The sequence below is a fragment of the Setaria italica genome, chromosome I (assembly GCF_000263155.2).
Source record: "Setaria italica strain Yugu1 chromosome I, Setaria_italica_v2.0, whole genome shotgun sequence".
NCBI lineage: Eukaryota > Viridiplantae > Streptophyta > Magnoliopsida > Poales > Poaceae > Setaria > Setaria italica.
In genome coordinates this window covers 34,967,421-34,986,998 of record NC_028450.1, presented here as the reverse complement: position 1 = coordinate 34,986,998, position 19,578 = coordinate 34,967,421, and the positions used below count along the sequence as shown (strand labels likewise).

The window sequence follows — 19,578 nt, the reverse complement described above, 5'->3', positions numbered from 1 at the left end:
AGCGTCCGCAAACTGGTAACAAGTTTTTGCGAAGCAGTCTGTTTTGATAAAAAAAAAAGAGCTCCGGTTAGAAGTTTGTTTATGCAAGTGGGACAAAAACTTTTCCACACGCTTATTTCTCGTTGAGAAAATCATTGCTGTTGCTGACATGTGATCTCTGACCAGGAAAAAACCTGCTGCAATGCAACAAGCCAGTCTGCCTGCATACTGGAAAACTGGATAAGACGGCCTTCGGCAAAAAACCCCCACTCCTCTCCCCCTTCCGTCCGGCCGCCTCACCCATCCGCCATCCGGCCATCCCAGCGCTACCATGGCCTCGCTCCACCCCGCGACGGCCACGCTACCCCCGCGGCAATCCCTCGCGCCCTCTCCCGGCGCGTCGTCACTCTCGTGGTACGCCTCCATCGCCGTCTCCCGCATCCCGCCGCCCCCTCGACTCGCGCTCCACTCGCTGGCCCCGGCTCACGGGCCCCGCAACCGCCAGGTTCGAACCCTCTTAGCCCCCCTCTCGCGCACGCACCACCGCGCGTCGATTCGATTCGTTGCCGCGACGACGTCCCCGCGCTGATCTAACCCGCCGCAGCAGAGCCTGGTGGTGTGCGCGGCGTGGACGCGGCGCTCCCGGAGCGAGGCGGAGCAGCGGCCCAACCGCAAGTCCTGGAAGCAGCGCACGGACATGTACATGCGCCCCTTCCAGCTCAACGTCTTCTTCTCCAAGCGCTTCGTGCACGCCAAGGTCATGCACAGGGGCACCAGCAAGGTCATCGCCGTCGCCACCACCAACGCCAAGGACCTCCGCCTCACGCTGCCGTCCCTCGTCGACGACAACGCCTGCAGGACCATCGGGAGGCTCATCGCGGAGCGGTCCATGGACGCCGACGTCTTCGCCCTGGCCTACGAGCCCAAGAAGAACGAGCGGATCGAGGGCAAGCTCGGGATCATCATCGACACCATTAAGGAACATGGCATCATATTCGTCTAGGCAAGTTTCAGGGTAGGAGTAGTGCTGTTGTGTGTTAGTTACGATTCCTATTACCTCGCCATTGTTTCCTTGTTGAGTACTCAAATTATATTAACACGAAAGGATCTTAGACGGTTGGACCTGTCCCTCGGTTCACAAAATTACAGAAGTTTGATTAGATTACCAATGACCACACTGTTTTCCGGATTGACTCACACCCCTGTCAGTTCAGAAGTTCAATAAAGCAATAAAAATCTGTCAAATGGTAAGTATGAATTGCCAGTTGTGCTTCTAGTGACAATGAATAGTACTAGTATGTCAGTTCAAGGAGGCTTACTGAGTCAGTATTTTGAGAGCTGACTATTGTTCTGAAACATGAAGAAATTTCTTAAGACAAAGTAATCCAGTGACTGTCCCCATTCCACTCAAAATTCTGAAGGAACCAAGAACCATTCACTCAAATTCATCATCCTTGTCTACTTATTTGTGAGATAACAGTAAGTTTTATTATGTGATATTTTTTACTGGTAGTGTTTCAAACATCAGAATATAAGAAATACATGGCTTTGCTGGAAGTTGGAGCTAGGCACAAGTCATGACTCTGTAATATGGTTTCCATTCCGTCCCTTATTGTTCATTTGGTAGCTGACGAATGTCCTCCAGGAGCTGTATTCTTCATGCTCTTCGAATATAATTGAATGGTTCCACCAGATGTTGAGAGATTCATTGCACAGTAATTATGTTCATTCATTGGATAGCTGAACTCTTCTCCTCCGCCTTGTTCATGGAAAATTACATCTGGAAGAAAGTGGGTAAATGGTGCAATAAGAGAAATGAGATTATAACAACAATTTGTTTAAAGGAAATAACAATGGTACAATAAGTGGAGGTAACATAGTTCTAGATCTGTTCTTTTTTTGAAGTGTATCATCTAGATCTGAGTTTGTTTGTCTTTGTCATAACTGTGTTGGAATGTTTCCTCACCGGTGAATGATGAAAATTTATCTATCATTAAAGTGCCCATCATTGTTTCTTCTTGATCTTAGTATGAATTATATTTGTTTTTGTATAAGATACATTGATAGATCTCATTTAATACTCACATTTTTCAGAGGTTGTGAAACGATACTTCTTGCCTAATGTTAGTATTATGTTGTCATACTTGCAGTTCACAGAAACCATCCTGATATGGAACCTTCCTGCATGGATACACAAATGAATCTACTTAATTATTTTCCCCAAGCTTTATTCTGTTATTGAAAATGAAGTAGTATAATGGGATGAAAAATCAGTCAGTGGTGAGTTAATTGGCTATACCCTGGGGTGTCCCTACAAGAAGTATGGCATCTTTCTGATTGTTCATTTGGCCTTCCAAGGAACAATTGCTTATTGTCCGCATCTTAAGGCCGTCAAACCCTCTTAGGCCTGCAGCAGCAAGAATCACGGTTTCATGTTATTATGTTAACTGGAGAAAATTGGCTGATCTGCTTCTTGAACTTACAGGCTGCTGTGTTAGTAGTCAGTGTGAGCAAATCTCCCAGTTCCCTAGTCTCCAATCCCATGTTGATGTCTGATGAAACCTGTTCCCTGCTAGCTCCAGCAGATTTCACAGCCTCAGCACATGAGGCTGCCACTAGTGCTGCAGCTGATGTGATTGCAGCATGCATCTTTTTGTCAGTGTCTTCTCTTCTGTTAGTCATGGCAATGCCACTCAGATTGTTTGACCCAAAGGAGCAATTTCCAATAGTCCCTGCAACTACTGTAGATAGTCTTGCAACTGAGAGGGCTGCATGCATCTGGGCAGTTCGGAGTCTTTTATCCTCTCAATTCCTTCCATATCCCCTCTGCATTATATTCATTAGCTTGGCTTTCAACCATTCTGCCACTGGGCCTACAATCATCTGGAGAACATTGTATGTGTCAATGGCAAAATAGAAAGCCTGCCTATCTTTGAAAAGCTAATCTTTGCTTACACAGTTTGTGTGCCTAGTCTTGTAATTCTGAAACCTTGTGTGGGGAACATTTCCACTCGATAGTAGAGCCTGTTAAAGCATCCATTGGATCAGGTCTACAAACATCTATAATGTGCATTTAATCACTGGGTATTTGATTTTACCCTAATTCCATCCACCCTTTGTTAGATTTCTTCATTGAGATTGAGCATGTTGTTCTCATTGTCGTCCTTGCACATATCCAGTGTACCATTCCCAGAGAATGCACTTATACTCTAAGAAACACAGCACAGTCACATAGGGGTGGTATTTTGAGATCACTTTATGACACTTATTCCATGAAATATAATGGCTACTGGACCAATATCATATCAAATGAAAAAGTCCATTCATTTTGACATCTCAACTATCTCGTTTAGTATAATGTGATAGGGCATCTTACTCCGCATTGAAGGCTTTTTTGAATATCAGTAAAGCAAGAACTAACTGTGGGCCATAAGATAAGTAATTCCATGTTTCACAGTTATAGTATAAATTGCACCTTTAGATATGTTTGGTAGTTCACCATTGATAGGTTATTTCACTTTAATGGGCATTTTTTATTATTTTTAAGAAAAGCTCATTTTGTTTCACCAAAAGTTACCTTTTTCGTCATTTGTCTTGAGTACAGAAATTATTTTAATATATGCAATCATACACACATCTAAAGTATTGTAGTGTGCAATAGTGTTTTGGATGATATATGTAATTGAAGGTTACTGGTACCATGGAGCATGACTAGGTATCATATTATGTGGTGGATTAACATGAAAATTACACTCCTCTACTATATTTCAGTCTTCAATAGAACATGCATGGTCCCTATTGAGCAGTATTGGACTGTGTGTGGTTTTGGATAGATCATGATGGATGCTTGATTTTACAAGTAAAATAGAGCATCGGATTACTAGGCACATAGGAGATGCTTGCTGGGTTGATATACTTACATTTACAGACAGCAGATAAAAAATTTCAGCAGAAGATAAGCTTTGGGATTTAGAATGAAGCTTTGCAGTTTGTAGATGGTTCTCCATTTCCTCTGCTTCAGAATATTCTGAATTATTTGGAATTTTTCTGTACAATTCCAGGCTTCTTTGCTCATTCAACTTCTGTTGCCATCCTTTCTGCCACGAAACATGATTATGTTAAATTAATTTAGATGCTTATATCATTCCATCGGTTAACTTTCTTCATCTTGCCACAGAATGATGGTAATCACAAGCACTTTGACCTGGAGATCCTTCAATCTGTCATATACGTGGCAAAAGTGGACAAACTGGCGAGAACAAAGCACATATTGCTCACCTTTGGATCGACACTTAAGACACCAATCTGGGATAGTGTTCGTCCAAAATTTACCATTTGCCCCATTTGCTGATGATTTGAACTTTCCTGTGAACTTGGAAATCTGAAGGTAGCTCAAATTCAACACTTAATAAGAACAGACATTTTTTAGAATCACAAAGCCAGCTCCTGGAAAATCTATAATTCTAATATTTATGCATATGATGCATTTCATATTACAAGAAATTGCTGAAAATAGAATGCTGAAAATAGCAAGCAATGCTGAAAATAGCAAGCAATGGAGTGAAGAACCTCATTTAAACTCTATCTTTGTCATATAGTTGAACATATATAATCAAGGAAACACATGCATATATGCTAGATTTCAGTTTGGTCGATGTTTGACAAAACAAGGAGCCCCACATGACCTCGTGGAGATGCTTCTCCAATATAAATGAAAAACGATGTTATGATTGACTCAAAAACATCAATGTTGAAAGAAGCAACATTAGGAATTAAAATGTCTTCAAATAAGCTTTCACATGACTAGCAATCAGTGCGTATGCTTACTCAAAAGGGAAGGGCATGCTTACTCTAAAGGGTAGGCCTGGGCGTGATGAACTCTCTTAGCTGCTGATTACTTCTTGATGCCCTTATATATCTTCTATATACAGAAGTTAGTTTTAAAGAATCACAAGCTGTGGTTCAAACTTTAGAATGGTTTCCTCATTTTCCGATGGACTGTCAGCGGATTCTCCAGCAGTATGCCTTCATTGGAGTTAGCAACCATCTGTTGACTTGGTAAGCTCTTCAGTCTGCGCTTCATTTAAATAGAGTTTCACCTTCTCTGTATGTATTTTTTAGAAGATGTCGGCAACAATATTAATGATCCTTGTGATAAGGGGTACAGTGGTGGGGTTCCTAAACTAGTGATATCTTCTTGTGGCTTGAAACGTGACATCAAATCGACTCAGAAATTCTAAGAAGCTTTGGCATGCTCAAGGTAGTGATTGGATAAGGATGTTACAGGTTTTCAGTTTTCATATAGAAAACAAACTCTACAATCTATTGTTCTCACTTGAGTGGAATTTAATGCTCAGACAAGGTTTTGATGCATGACTAAGTTTTGGAAATTGCCATTCATACTTAGTTATGAAAATTCTTGTTCATATTTAAGTGACATCATTTTGATTTTGTTACATGAATTCTTGTGCTATGAAGCATTGCATCTTTGTGACCAAAAAGTTCATTATGTCGTTACTTAACTGGTCAGTCAGTGTGGGACGGTGGAAGCTACACATGATCATGCCCCTGTTTGTCACAGGGATTGATAGTGTGCCATTATCATAGCATATGATCTCGTGCCTACCTTTTTTTCTAATCAATGATCATATCCGAGGTTTGGGACCTCCTGGTACCATATTATTGAAGGGGACCATGAAGTTTGCTAGTTTCTTCCGTCCAAGTGTTACTAAGAAAGCAATTTTGGATCTACTTACCCCTGGTTTGAGAACAAGTTGTCCCATTTGAGTGTTTACATATCCTGAAGGCATTTCTGGGATTTTCTTCGTTTTGAGACTCTTTGAAGCGTTTCTGGTGCAATTCTGATTTTCTTTCTCCTTTCGTACGGGCGCATGGAGGGAACCCTTTATGGCACCACTGCTTTGTAATGTCTACAGTACACTCTACAGTCTTGTTTGCCTGATGTTCCATTTGCCTCTACTGACCTCCCATTTTCCTCCTGATATTCCAGTTTCAGGTATTGGAGTTCAAATGACCCAATTGAGCACGATGTAGTCTGAGGACTGGTAACTGGTATGTTTTCCATCTTCCTCGTGATGTAACTGGAGTTCATCATTTGCGGTTCCGTCTCCAGCCGAGTACCGATCTTATCATTCATGCGGAGTTCTGAAGTACGAGCAGCTGCAACGATTTCAGACGGTGACGGACCTGTTTTCCATGCAGGTCCGGGACTAAAAGCACCCCATGGAAACTGGGCCCAGTTCCCCTTCAGCATATATCTTTCTAATCAGAGGCCCTCAATATGATTGAACATCTGTTTCTAAGAGCCCAGCGTCCTCTAAAAAATAAAGCCCAGCATGAGCGCTCTGCATCAGCAAGCTCGCCTCCATTTCGACATTACCCCTCGCGGTCGTGGCAGGACGACGGTGGCGGCCCCGCTCTGGCGATCGAACCGGCCGTCTACGTCCTCCATTTCGACATTGCCGCATGGGAGTCCCGAGTCCGTGGTGACATTGTTCTCCTTCAAGTTCCACAGCCGAGTCCCCGACCCATGGCGCCCGCAGCCAGCGGGGCTACGCCTCCCCCTGGAATGTCCCGGAGATGCGAAATTGCGAAGTTGGCGCGTCATCTCCGCGCTTCACGGCAGTCATCACTCCATCAGTCTGCTGCGCGACGGCATTCCTCGTGCCCCGCCGTGCCAGCGAGGCCATGGCAGGCACCACTACATTCTCCGCTGCTACGATTTCCCGACGTCGCGCGGGGAGGGGAATCTGAGTATCTGACTGATTCCACGCCGCTCGGCTCAGTAGTGGCAGGGCCGTGACGGGTGGATCGACCCAAGAGATGGAGGCTATCAATTCGTTTCACCACTTCTGCCAGGGAAAAAGAAGCGTGAGGCGTAGCTTTCAGAACTGACTCTGGCAACGACCGACGGGCAGCTCAGAATGGTTCCCAGAGGATTAAATGTTCGGCTGAATCCTCACGTTCTGAGCATGTATTAGAAGATAATAACGTCGCTGTCTCGCCCATCGCCTTAAAATAGAGTCGCTGACTTTGCCGGCAGCTCATATCTCGGTTTCGGCCGGTGACATGGCTGCTGAGATACTACCTGGTTAATCGTAAATCGACCCCCTTTTTTGTAAAATAATCTGGGAAGGTGACGCATCGCATCCGCAGCTGCGCCGCCTGAACCCCGATCGTGAATCGTGATATACGCTCCAACAGCATACGTAAACGTAAAATTGATAGTCTAAAATCAGTTTTAGGTATAGCAGAGAGAAAAATTTAGATACTTCAAAGTTGCTCTCTCCAACAGCTGGTGACCTATAATCCTTTTAATGACTAATTTGAGAATAAGATCTTTTTTCAGAGGACAATTTATAACTTAGACTCATCTTCTTCCCCTCGTCCCGCTGCCGGCTCCCCCCTCGAGCCGCCCTCGCCCCACCTTTCTAGGTGTGCAGCTCCTCTTCTTCTCCCTCTCCCTCCTCGCCGCCTTGTCCTCCTTCCCCCGCTGCCCCTCTCCTCCCAGCCCTTCGCGCCCTCTATTCCCTCCCCCTGCCGCCTCTGCTCACCCACATCGGCGATGACCATGGCAACCTCACCATTCGAGCTCAAGTCGCCACCGCATCCCTCTTGCGCCCCCTCCTTCTCCAGCGAGGGCGACCGTCGGAGCGAGAGGAGAAGCGAGCAAGGAGTGGCGCGTCGGAGCTCACCCACCGAGTTCCCCCACGCGATGGAGGTCAATCTTGGTGAGGGGTTGCGTGTAGGGCCGCTCCTCCGCCCATGCCAGTGCGCTGCCACTCTCCCCACCTCCGGCCGCCGTTGCTCCGCCCCCGCACGGCCATCCCCTGTTCCCTTCCCCAAGCACCGGCCTCTGCTCACTCCACCCACCGGCAGTGCAGAGCTCCAATCGAGGGTTGGGGCAGGGCCGGTGGAGAGCAAATCGGAGGTGGACGGGTGAGGGCAAGCGATGGCATGGTCGGCGGTGAGCTCCGGCGGCCGGAGGCGACGTGGTTGGGGGAGAGCGCGGCGGTGGGTACGGCAGGGAAAAATCCCAAGCGGACGGTTGGCCTTCCCGCGGGAGCATCGCAAGTTTTACCAATCGAGAGTTGGATTGGTATATTTGCATATAGGAGAAAGAAATTTAAGATATAATCTTAAAAAATTAGGGATAGGAATCCATATAGATATGCTGTTGGAGTAGTTTTTTTTTGCTGTGTTTAGGTACCTGGTAGTTTTTAGAGATAGCAATCCGTTTTACATGTGAGGTCGGAGATGCTCTTAGCCCGGTTCAACCGACACGATTTGTTTTTTCTCCCTCTCTCTCCATCTGGGATTTGATAAAAACGTTGCGATGTCGACGCTTGCTTTGCCTTGTGAGTTTCCTCTCCAATTTGAATCGAACAACTCGAGACGTACTATGCTTGCCAATAGCCAGCAACCGCGAACTCTGAGGCGTCAGGCACCCCCCGGTTGCGTCGCTGCTGCGTCGACCCGGCCCGGCGACGTCGTCTTCCGTAAACAGAGGCAACCAGCATCGTGCACTGTCACGCCTGTACACTTCAATTCTACCAGCCGGCAGCCGCCCCAAGATATAAGGGAACCGTCACCGCCTTTGATCTTTCCACAACGTTGACGGGATCAGCAGGCAGGGGCAGGCCGCGCGCTGCGCTTAGTTTCCCTCGCCGGCCTGGCGCCGCGAAGCTTCGAGAGGTAGTAGCGTGTTGGCGCGCGCGCGCGCGTGCTCCCTTCTCCTTCTCGCGACGACGAGCGCGGCAGGCCGGGAAGTAATTAGAACCAACCCGACGGGGCGGACGCTTTCCCGTGGCCGCGACGTGAGGACGACCGACGCCTCCCCTGCCGGGGACGGACGAGACGACGGCAGGCCGAGCCGCGGACTTGATCTGATCCTTAGGGCATGTACAACAGTGAGACAGCCTCCTATCTGTATGTTATTGGGATCAACAATACAGACGGGTAAACAGACACTACGTACAACCCACAGACAGAGGCTGTCTGTTTAGTTGTCTGCAAGTGTTTTAATGCTCGGATTTAGCCATGATCAATCGTGCATATCATTTTAGTAGACCATTGTGATGTTGTTTGATAAGAAACAAACAAATGTAACATGAACATGATTACAATATTTTTTATACCCATAAATGCAAATGATATTTATATATAATGGCATATAGCATGTTCTCATAAAACAAATATAATATAATATGATTGCAACATTTTTTTTTCTAATTTTCTCTATTTCCATAGCGCTGCCACATGTGCTCGACTAGATCTTTCTTGAGTTGCCTATGCGTGGGCCGAGCTTGGATAGCGGAATTCCTTCGAAGCACCTCTGTAAAGCATGGATTAGGGTCGTTGCTAGTGCGAACTTCAGGCGGGAGCACTATCGTCGCACTCGCATTCTCATTGACATCCAAAGGAACTCTAACCAATTCCTTCTCATCTTCCACAATCATATTGTGAAGGATAACACAAGCTTGCATTATGTTGATAACGTCCATCTGCTTCCATAGCCTTGCCGGTCGACGAACAATATCAAAGCGGGACTGCAAAACGCCAAATGCGCACTCGACATCCTTTCTTGCTCCTTCTTGCATCTTTGCATATAGTTTGTCTTTATCCGTCTGAGGAGACGATATTGTCTTCACGATCACCGCCCATTCTGGATATATTCTATCACCGAGGTAGTAGCCCATTTCATACTGATTTCCATTTACAATGTAATGTACCTTAGGAGCTTCACCTTTTATGACATCGATGAACAGTGGTGATTTGTTTAGAACATTGAGATCGTTCTGAGATCCGGCGGTACCAAAGAAGGCATGCCATATATGGAGATCATGAGAGGCCACTGCTTCGAGGATCATAGTTGGAACACCCTTATCACCACGTGTGAACATACCAGCCCATCCTTTTGGACAATTTTTCCATGCCCAGTGCATACAATCAATGCTTCCCAACATTCCAGGAAAACCTCGAGCCTCATTGACTTGTAAAATTTTTTCTAGTTCATCGGTAGTAGGAGGGCGCAAGTATTCATTACCAAAACATTCAATAATTCCAATAGCAAATTTTCCTAAAATATCCAATGAAGTGCTTGCAGCAATCTTGAGCACCTCATCAAGTGCATCTGCCGGTGTACCGTATGCTAGCATCCGAATAGCCGATGTACACTTTTGAAGTGATGACAGCCCTTCTCTACCAGTTGCATCCGGCCTTTGTGTAAAATAAGGAAACCTCTCACTTAAAGTATGTACGATGCGAAGAAACAAGGGTTTATTCATGCGAAATCTCCTACGGAACATTTCATCGGTGTATATAGGATTTGCGGAAAAATAATTAGTGACGAGATCATCATGACCTTTCTCACGACTCCTTGGTATGTACCTCCTTGGTCCAATCTGTCGTCGACGGTGGCGAGTTTCAGATGATTCTTCAACAGTACCGGCCATCAATTGATCTCCAATCTTGCATATAAATTCTTCCAAGATTTCATCCTCTGCTAGCAAATCTTCTACAGTGAACACCTCTGTAGGATCAAAATCCTTGGCTTCCTCAAGATAATTTTGATCATCTGGTGGCGAAGGAGAGTCCATAGGAAAGAGTATACTATGCTGGATGAAAATGGAATGGAAAAAGTCTCTACCACTCGCAAACATTTTATACACCAATCAGGAAAGCAAAGAGGCACAGACTCAACAGTCACACGCACAAACTGAACAGTCACACGCATAGCTGAACAGGCACACACACAGATGAACTGGTGCACGCACAAACTGAACAGGCACATGCTGAAACTGACATGCACAACTGAACATGAAAACGGCCATCTGTTCACACTAGACAAACACAAATTGATGCTTCCAGATTACATATGGTTGACGAAAAACTGAACAGTCCAGATAGCAATTAACTTATAAGTTCATACACTGAAAAACTTACAAGTCCAGATAGCATTTTTCTCATCGAGATAGCACTTTAACTTACAAGTTCATAAACTGAAAAACTGATAGCAATTTAACTCACAAGTTCACACACTAGATAACTGAACAGTCCAGATAGTACTACACTGGAAAAAGCCAATCTTATAGAAAAATTCATCTCAAATGTCTTCATAGTCCCTGCAATCACAAACACACAATCAAATTATAGCTGGTAATAATAAATTGAGTATACAGTACACTGCAGCTATACATACCAAAATTAAGTACTACTAGGAAATAGCCTCTCTCTAAAACACTTAATGGTAGCAATATGTTCAGACTTTTCTTCATCAGACATTGCACTTGTATCTCTAGAGATGAGAGTAGTGTAGGCCTCCATCATCTTGGATTCTTTCTCAAGTTTCTTTGCCTCTCTGTTCTCCTGAGCAGTAAGGTGAGCCATCCTAGAGCTTTCAAGCTTCTCAGCAGACAATTTCTGTTGAATCTCTAACGCCTTCATGCGATTTGCAGCAACATTTTCTTGTATTTTGCTCAACTTATCAAGTCCATCCACATCAATTGCTGACTCTTTTGATATACCATCTTCACCTAGTTCCTTTGATTTACCTTTTGCAGCAAGAGAAGCCTTTTTTGCTGCTTTCTGCCCTATTGGTCTCTTTGGCATTTCATCTGAACTTTCATCATTTGTATCCTCTCCTTGATCAAGCTGGTGTGCCTTCCTTTTACGTGCCTTCTTCAACTCTTCATTGTATGTCTTCCACTTCGGCTCTCCTCGGCAAGCTTTCCAAACCTTTTTTAGCGTGAAGGGTCCTAGCTTAAGCTTTTTGTTGTCCTCCACATAAAAGGTTTGGGCTGCATCATACCACATATCCTCAGAATAACCACTTGCAAATACTCTTTGAGCCTTCAAGTAAGCACATTCAAAAAGGTCAGTCCACTTATTGATCTTGTGCCATCGATCCTTGCATTGCTTGGCATTTCTTTTCCTATTTAACGGGATACTCTTGTTGTACGAATCAACAACCTCACCCCAATACTGGTTGCCACCCCTATCAGCTCCTTGTGTAGAGTCCGTAGAATTTTCAACCCAAGAGCTCATCAATTTTTCATCCTCATCTATTGTCCATAAGATCCGCTTTTCAGTTCTTACATTTTCACTGTCACTATCAACTCCATCATGCTGGTGATCAGATAAATTTTCCAAATCTATTGGTGAACTTTCAGCATTGTGGTTTGAAACTGTTGTACTCATTGTTGCTCCAACCAAATGAAAGTTATGCAGCTGGTTAGGAAAATAACTCATAAATCCACCAGGTGGGTGTGTCTCTTTGTCCCTTAAGTAAAAAAATAACACACATCAGAAATTAATAGTGCCATCATGTGCAAAAATTGGAGTACCATCAACTTATGCATTCTGAATGCACCTAATCAGATAGTCCTAATAATTTTAGCACTACCAATATGCATCTCAGTTTCTTATAACAGATCACATTCTGTAATCCTATAGGGAATCACTACAAAGTGTGGTATATAACATATCACTTTTGTTATGTGTTCAGAACCAAATTCAGAGCACAAACTGAGTGGTTCACACCAAACTGAGCACAAACTGAGTGGTTCACACCAAAAAAGAGCTAATTTAACAGCACCTGATAGCAGTTTAACACCACAAATTCAAGATATGAAATTAGCATTTGGAGTAGTCCTATAGTTTAAGCATTGCCGCTGACAAATAGAAAGTAATATACAGAGCAGACATTCAATCAGAGCAAAAGATTCTACTGGAAGAACAAACATTCAGAGCACACATGGGTTAATTTACAGATAGAGTTTAGTGTTTTACCTTGTTGGATCCCAATTCGATGGAGTACCAACTCCAGGTGCTTCCCACCATACTGGACATGGGGAAGGAGGGATTGGGAATCTATTGGAGGAAGGAGAGCCACCAGATGTTGGAAATCCCCATCCGGTGGAGCCAAATCCGCGACCAGCAGGGAAGAGGGCCGCCGCCGAGTTGGATGAGTTGGGTGCTGCTGCCAAGCTGCTTGCACGCCCCATGAATGCTGCCGCCAAGCCGGTTCCACGGGGAAGCCTGCTCCCCATCGCCGCCGTCGGAGCGGCGGACGTCCTGGTATTCTCCGCCGCCGTAGCCTTCCTCTTCGAAGCCGGTGCCGCCTCCTTTGACATCGGACGGTGGCTGGGCAGCACAGAACGACGACAGACAGGCAACGGCAGCGAGGACGGCGGAGACAGTCGACGACGAGGCAGTGCAGCAGAGATCGGTGGAGATGGGCGAGGAAGAATGGTGGAGGCGGAGAAGGATGAAGCTGAGACATATATTGGGGATTTTGGCGGCAATCTTCACCTCTCTCTCGCGCGCGCAGCTGGATCCGCGAGGCGACGCCTCCGTACAACGCGCGGCGAGCCGGCGTCTTGGCCTGGGAGCACGAGCTCGGGCCGTCGCGTGGTGAGGCGACACTCATCTTCTCTTTCCTCCTTTACTGCTGAGCGGCGGGGGTTTTTTGCATTTCGGAGGCTACGGAGACAGGCTTACAGCCCCGTTGTACGTGCCCTTATATTAGCTCTCGCTTTCTCCATCAAGCGACTCGGCAGTCCCGGTTTTCTAGAAGAAAATGAAGTACTACAGGTATAAGCCGTTGGCTTTCCATATCTTCAGAGAGACTATCGCTGCGCTGCACCCGTCTCGCACACTGACACGGGGGAAACCGCAGGTGCACGAGCAAGCACTACGCCAGCAACTGCGCACGGATACATACGGCTTCCGTGAATGGAGCTGCTAGCTTTCTGTTCTGGAGAACGAGTTGCATGACGCGATCGAGCTCCGTGCGTTGTGCCGTTGCAGCTGTGCGTCTGCTTCACTCGTACAACGGACCCTGGGCCGGGCGTGCAGCCGGGAGCTTTTTCTCCAGCCGCAGTGGTCAATTCAGTTCGGCGAGCGACTGTTCTGTGGTGCAGAAACCAGGGAATCCTGCATGGATATCTCGGTGACGAAAAAGCTTGGAAATGTTGTTGTATGTATGATATTAAAATACGCACGTGCCCGCCTCATCGGCGAAAGATCAAACATGATCGTGGGGCCGTCGTCTGGCCCTAAAAGAGCTCGTGATGAGTATGACTACATGACTAGTATATGCAAATATAAGTGGCACTGAATAACAGCGAACAATGAACCAGAGCTTTAGTACGGCTGATCCTTTTCTTTTTGTGAAAAATAGTACGGCTGATCCTAATGGATAATATTTCTAGATTTGGACCTTTTCTAAAGGGTGAAAAAAAAACTATTCTCGTCGCTATATGTGGGGATGGAAAGTAGCGAGGCGTAACAGTGACTTGCAATCTCGAATGTAGGGTGGCAGTGGCACAAAGGCACGTACAGTGCATGGTGCTTTAGAATTTAGATACATCATTGTCACATTGTTAAACACCTGTATAAAAATTAGTAGTGCTTAAATATATTTAACTATCATGTTAGGACACCTCGAGCAGACCTTAAACATTGTGTATATCCTTCTCGTAAACAGTTGGTGCATAAGACATGAAAGGAACCATTCGCTTGCCTAAGCACTATAGCACTATATGTCTATATCTAAGAATCTTCATTGCGTTTGTACTTGAGAAGTACTCCCTCCACCAAAATATAAGGCGTGATTTGATCTATTGCGATCTCCAACCTCACACTCTGACTATTACAGTTGTATATTTTCATAAAATTGACATTATATGATTTTTTTTTCAAATACAAATCCAACCTCACACTCTTGACTATTATAGTTGTATATAATCATAAAATTGACATTATGCGATTTTTTTTCAAATACGAATCCAATAATATTAACTTTGTATGGTTGTATGCATGTTAGATTAAGTATTGGTCAAAGATTGAAATGTTTGAATCTTAAGTAGCAACCAATATGTCCTAACAGCCATGTTCGTGTTTACATGCATTCATGAATGAAAGGGTAAGAAAAGGTCCGTGTTCGAAAAAATTACATCAATGAGACTTATATTTGCTCGCTCGTGCTCTCTACATTCGACAGAGATAATCTTTTGGCCATCGAGTATCAATATATTTGGGAGTACTTTGGTTGAGATTTTCAAAATGATGCAGCGAGATTTATTTTGAAAATAATATCACGGTATAGTAATAATCATGTCAATATTCAAAAAACCAAAACAATCCTGATCCATGAAGTTAATTGAAGGGAGGTGTACGCTACCGTACACCACATTTAGGTGCTGTTTGGATCCACTAGGTAAATTTTAGCTGACTAAATTTAGTTGCTATGGTCCAAACAGGACCCAACTAAAGTTTAGCTAAACTCAGCTAAACCGATAAAGATCAAATTGCTCCTCCACCTTTCTCAGAAAAAGTTTCTAAAGTGAAAATGAGGGGCAGGATAGATAAATAACTCAAACTTTAACTAACTATGGGCGGATCCGCGATCTACTGCTACTCTCTCCTCTTGGGCGTCGGCCTGGCCACCGCAGCCGCCACAGTGCCACACCACTCCAAGCAAAACTGCAAATAGGGACCATTCAAGTCGGAGGCCAAGGGAATTTGACCCAATACGATCCGGGCGAAGCCGACGCCCAATCTACGACCACCGTACCCACTCATCACGAGGTCTCGTCGATCGGCTCACCCAACCCAGAGGACCAAGGGCACCCCCCCCATGCACGCCTCGTGCACGATCGACACATACACAACACACCGCCTCCCGCTTCGCCTTTCTCCACATCTTCCGACCAGGACCAGCAACCCCGGTTTTTCTAGAAGAACAAACGACAACCGGCTGAACGACGAAACCAGGGTCGCGATCCGTCGCTCGCTCGCTCGCACTGGGCTGAGCCTTGAGACTGAAGAGTCCGCTGTACTCGCGAACCAAATCCATGGAGAAAATGCAAGGTGTTTGTACGCCCGTATGCGTGCAACCGCGCGCACGAGCACGGCTCTGTGGATGGAATGGAACACTAGCTTCTGGAGATCCGGTACATGACGCGATCGCGAGGTCCGTGCGGTGCGACGCGTCGCACATCATCGACTTTATTGTGCCTACTGCGGATTAAGTTGAGGTCGGGGTCGAAATGCAGTTGGGCATGCGACAACTCCTCCGTGGCGCGGCTGAAACCAGAGAATCCTGGTACTAGCTCGTGAATATCTCAGTGAGGAAGAAGCGTTGGAGTATCACTACTACTCCGTACATACATGGTGCCAAAATGGCGAAATGCGCACGTGGTCGTCTCCCCGCGTCGTCGGCGAAAGATCCAACATGATCGTGGGGTCAGTCATCTGGCCCTAATAAACGAGCCCAGCCCTTGATGACCCTGATGACCAGGTCCTCCCAGGATGACCCTGATGGACAATTTTCTGAATTGGGACCGATCGCTGCACGGGGCCGTGGAAAACCAGCAAGACACTTGCTCCATTTCTGGCCAGCTTATTCCGTCGCTGTTTTTCTGTCATGTACTACTATACTGTTTTTAGGCATGGCCATCTTTAGATTTCGCACCTACTTACGAGCATGCACGAAAAGGGCAAACGTGCCAAATTCCAAAACGCACCTTTTTCTATCAGATGTGGCACGCCAGACGCTACTACTAGAATCCAAACCCACCACGTTGACACGAGACGACACGAGACCAGTGGCCACAGCACTGCAAGTCTGCAAAGCACGAACCAGGAACGAACGGGGCCCATCCGAGTCCAAGGCGAACGGAAAATTTGACCCAAACCGATCCAATCCAGGCCCAGGCAACGCCAAATCAGTGTCAATCTACTACCACCGTCCACCGTCCAGTCACGAAATCATAAGGTCTCGTCGGCTCACCCAACACCACCACAGGTCCAAAGCCACAACCGAAAGAAACCCCAAATTGCCAATGCCTTCGAGCCGCCAAGCACAGCATCGCTCGGTCGCCCCCAACCCCAAGCCCTCTCTCCCCGTGCCGGCTGCCGGCACCTCATCAAGCCATCATCCATCTCATCTCCTCCGCGCCGTGCCCCCGTCCACCTGCTTCTTCCATCCGCACCTTATTTAAACCGGGAACCGCAACTTCCGAAGCGAAAAGATCCTTCTCTTCTCTCTCGTTGCTCCCCTCGCATCGCATCCGCCCAAGCGCACGCGCCCGCGCACGCACACCTGCAACAACAGCTGCCGCGTTGCCAGCTTAAACAAAACCCACCCAAATTTAAGCCATCCCTCCCAGCCCGGAAAGGGAACCCAAAACAAAACAAAGCAAGGAAGGCAGGTGGCGTCCCGCGCCGTCGGAAATTCCGCTTCGCTTCGCATCGCAGCCGCGTCGTCCCCGCCTCTCCTCGTCAATCCACCCACCCCACCAATCGCCGAGGGAGCGCGGGGCTCCGGCGGCGACATGAGATGACAAGACGCGTGACGGGACGGGCATGAGGTGCAAGCAGCACACGTACCAGGCCGGCGGCGGCGTCTGCGCCACGTGCCTCCGCGACCGCCTGCTCGCGCTCGCGGCGGAGCGCAACGGCGCCTCCTCGCCCCCCTCGCCCGCGCAGGCTCCTCCCGCGCCCGAGCCCGAGCCCGCGGCGTTCCCTAGGTCGGTGTCGCCGTACGTGTCCCGCAGGAAGTCGGACGCCGCGGCGGGCGGGGGCGGCGCGCTCAGGAACCACCCGAGCCTGCTCTTCTTCCGGACGCCGCAGGTGGGGCCCGCCTACGGCGGCGGCGGCGGCGGCGCGCTCGAGGAGGGCGACATAGCCTATGAGTACGAGAAGCGGCGCGCCGGCAAGTTCTCCGTGCTCGCCATGCTCTTCGGCCACCACCACAGGTCGGAGGAGGACAAGCATCAGGGGGGCGTCGCCAAGGAGCGCAAGAAATATTCTTGGTTCGCCGGGATCATACCGCGCCGCCGCAAGAAGCAGGCGCCGGCCGCCGCCTCCTCCTCGCCGCCGTCGGCCCCGCCCAGGCGCTCCTGCCGCGTGGTCAGCAACCGGGGGCTCTCGCCGGAGCGAGACAGCCACGGGAGCGGCGATGAGAGCAGCTCGCCCAACGCGGATCCGCCGTGGCGGCCTTCCCCGTCCCCGATGCGGAAGACCCCGTGCCGGCGCCGCCAGACCAACAGCTTGCCGTCGGGCTTCGCCGTCTGCCTCAGCCCGCTCGTGCGGCCCAGCCCGGGGCGCCGCCACCGGGGCGTCCAGCCGCCGGACCCCGCCGCCTTCTCCTGCGAGCTCCGGCCGTCGCCGCTCCACAACCTCTCGTCCGCGGCCTCCGTTACGCGCTGCCGCTCCAGAAAGCTTGCCGACGGCGGCCGGTTCCGGTGATCTTTCCATTTCCATCCTATGATTTCGCCACCTAATCCGGATTACTAGTCCAATTTTTAGCTTTTCTCTTCCTTTTTTGGATTTACATTTTGTCCATCTGTGAAGAAGAGTCTGTAAGATTGGGCACAACCAAAGTCCAAACTCCAAACCACTCCGTTGACATATACTGCTGCGTAGGTTACTACTGCTTGTCGGCCCAACATTATGTGGCAATGTAACGAGCTGCTTGTATGAAAGTACTTGTTCATGTTTGTACAGCTAGCTGTCTAATCCTTTTCTTTGTTGCAAAATGGGCCTCCTCTAATCCAAGCTTTTCGATCATGCTTGGATTTATTAACAAAGATTAGACTTAATGATGTCTATGGTACAGGAACAGATCCTATGTACAGAATTAAATGCTGGAGATAGCGAAAGGGAGAGTATTCGTACAGAGCTGGAGATTGGTAAAAAAGAAGGTTCTTGATCGTCTTGTGTGTGAATGAAGGAGTTCTGAATCTGATCCTATTCTATTCTATAGCCTATGAATATGAGACGAGAGAGGTGCATGATACAAACATCAATTCTATATTTCAATTCAATTCCATTTGGTCAGAGGATTCACATGGAGAGGCAGGCAGCATATTGATGGTGGATGGCTGCCCAGTCCCTTCATTACTCTTTTGCTGGTACACCAAACCAACCTATTCAATGATCCCAACCCCTTTGTGTTGTTTGTGCGTATTCGAGTCAGCTGACCTCTATTGGCTGGCTCTCTGTTCTTTCAGAATTTTTGTACGGTGACACACACGAGGAGGAAAGGAAATAGACCGTGGTCACAAAGTGCTACGTCTTCTTCAACACAGGAGGTACTCAGTATGTACACACTTAATTCACTAATGTCAGACATCAATTCGGGGGATTTGGACATGATTCTCCTCGCATTAGGGCCTCTCTTAGTGACTTCCGGGCTGCCCACGATGTGAAACATGCCATGATGACGGTGCTGTATTCGTGTGGGTATTAGGCGTGAGTGACTGGCTGATGATGATGTGTGAACGTACACATTAGTGGCGCCTCGTGCCGTGTCTGCACCCTGCTTGGATCGAGGCATTCTTTTGTTAACCTGCTCCTGCTGCCAATGTGCCATCACCGTATCAAATCACCAGTAGTAAACAATGGGGTTATCGGTTATCACAGCTCACAGATAGCTGCTACCACCAGTGCACCCAGACCCAATATAAGAAACTGTCGGTTTTGGCATGTTCTTGGGAGATGTAGCTCGCCCCCTGCGTAAGCTGAACTATTAAGCGTAGTTTATTAGAGGGAAAAAGTTGGACTTTTTTG

At 47.3% G+C, this 19,578-nt stretch overlaps 4 protein-coding genes across 8 annotated transcripts; 2 read left to right on the top strand and 2 right to left on the bottom strand.

The window, feature by feature from the left end:
• Window positions 1-204: 204 nt before the first annotated feature.
• LOC101777752 (50S ribosomal protein L18) lies at window positions 205-6,352 on the top strand. Of its 5 annotated transcripts, none has more exons than XR_002677612.1 (5): window positions 205-484; window positions 587-982; window positions 4,157-5,037; window positions 5,990-6,051; window positions 6,202-6,352. XR_002677612.1 is itself a non-coding variant. In XM_022826350.1 (3 exons), exons 1-2 carry the CDS (start codon window positions 311-313, stop codon window positions 980-982), a joined length of 570 nt encoding a protein of 189 aa, XP_022682085.1. In that variant the 5' UTR covers window positions 205-310; the 3' UTR covers window positions 4,157-6,352. The 5 variants fall into 5 exon arrangements, 2 of the variants coding, with proteins under 2 accessions (XP_022682085.1, XP_004953496.1); XR_002677606.1 differs by having other exon boundaries at window positions 4,157-5,902; XR_002677605.1 differs by having other exon boundaries at window positions 4,157-6,051.
• A 2,875-nt stretch (window positions 6,353-9,227) lies between these two features.
• LOC105913482 lies at window positions 9,228-10,322 on the bottom strand. The gene has a single exon (XM_012845539.2). It carries the CDS (start codon window positions 10,305-10,307, stop codon window positions 9,228-9,230), a length of 1,080 nt encoding a protein of 359 aa, XP_012700993.1. The 5' UTR covers window positions 10,308-10,322.
• A 782-nt stretch (window positions 10,323-11,104) lies between these two features.
• LOC101768599 (glutathione S-transferase T3-like) lies at window positions 11,105-13,049 on the bottom strand. The gene is made up of 3 exons (XM_012845535.2): window positions 12,790-13,049; window positions 11,267-12,280; window positions 11,105-11,123 (listed from the first exon to the last, which is right to left on the bottom strand). The coding sequence occupies exons 1-3, from the start codon at window positions 13,047-13,049 to the stop codon at window positions 11,105-11,107; spliced, it is 1,293 nt and encodes a 430-aa protein (XP_012700989.2).
• A 3,763-nt stretch (window positions 13,050-16,812) lies between these two features.
• Window positions 16,813-18,611, top strand: LOC101777341 (serine/arginine repetitive matrix protein 1). The gene has a single exon (XM_004953438.2). The coding sequence runs from the start codon at window positions 17,371-17,373 to the stop codon at window positions 18,253-18,255; it is 885 nt and encodes a 294-aa protein (XP_004953495.1). The 5' UTR covers window positions 16,813-17,370; the 3' UTR covers window positions 18,256-18,611.
• The last annotated feature ends 967 nt before the right edge of the window (window positions 18,612-19,578 follow it).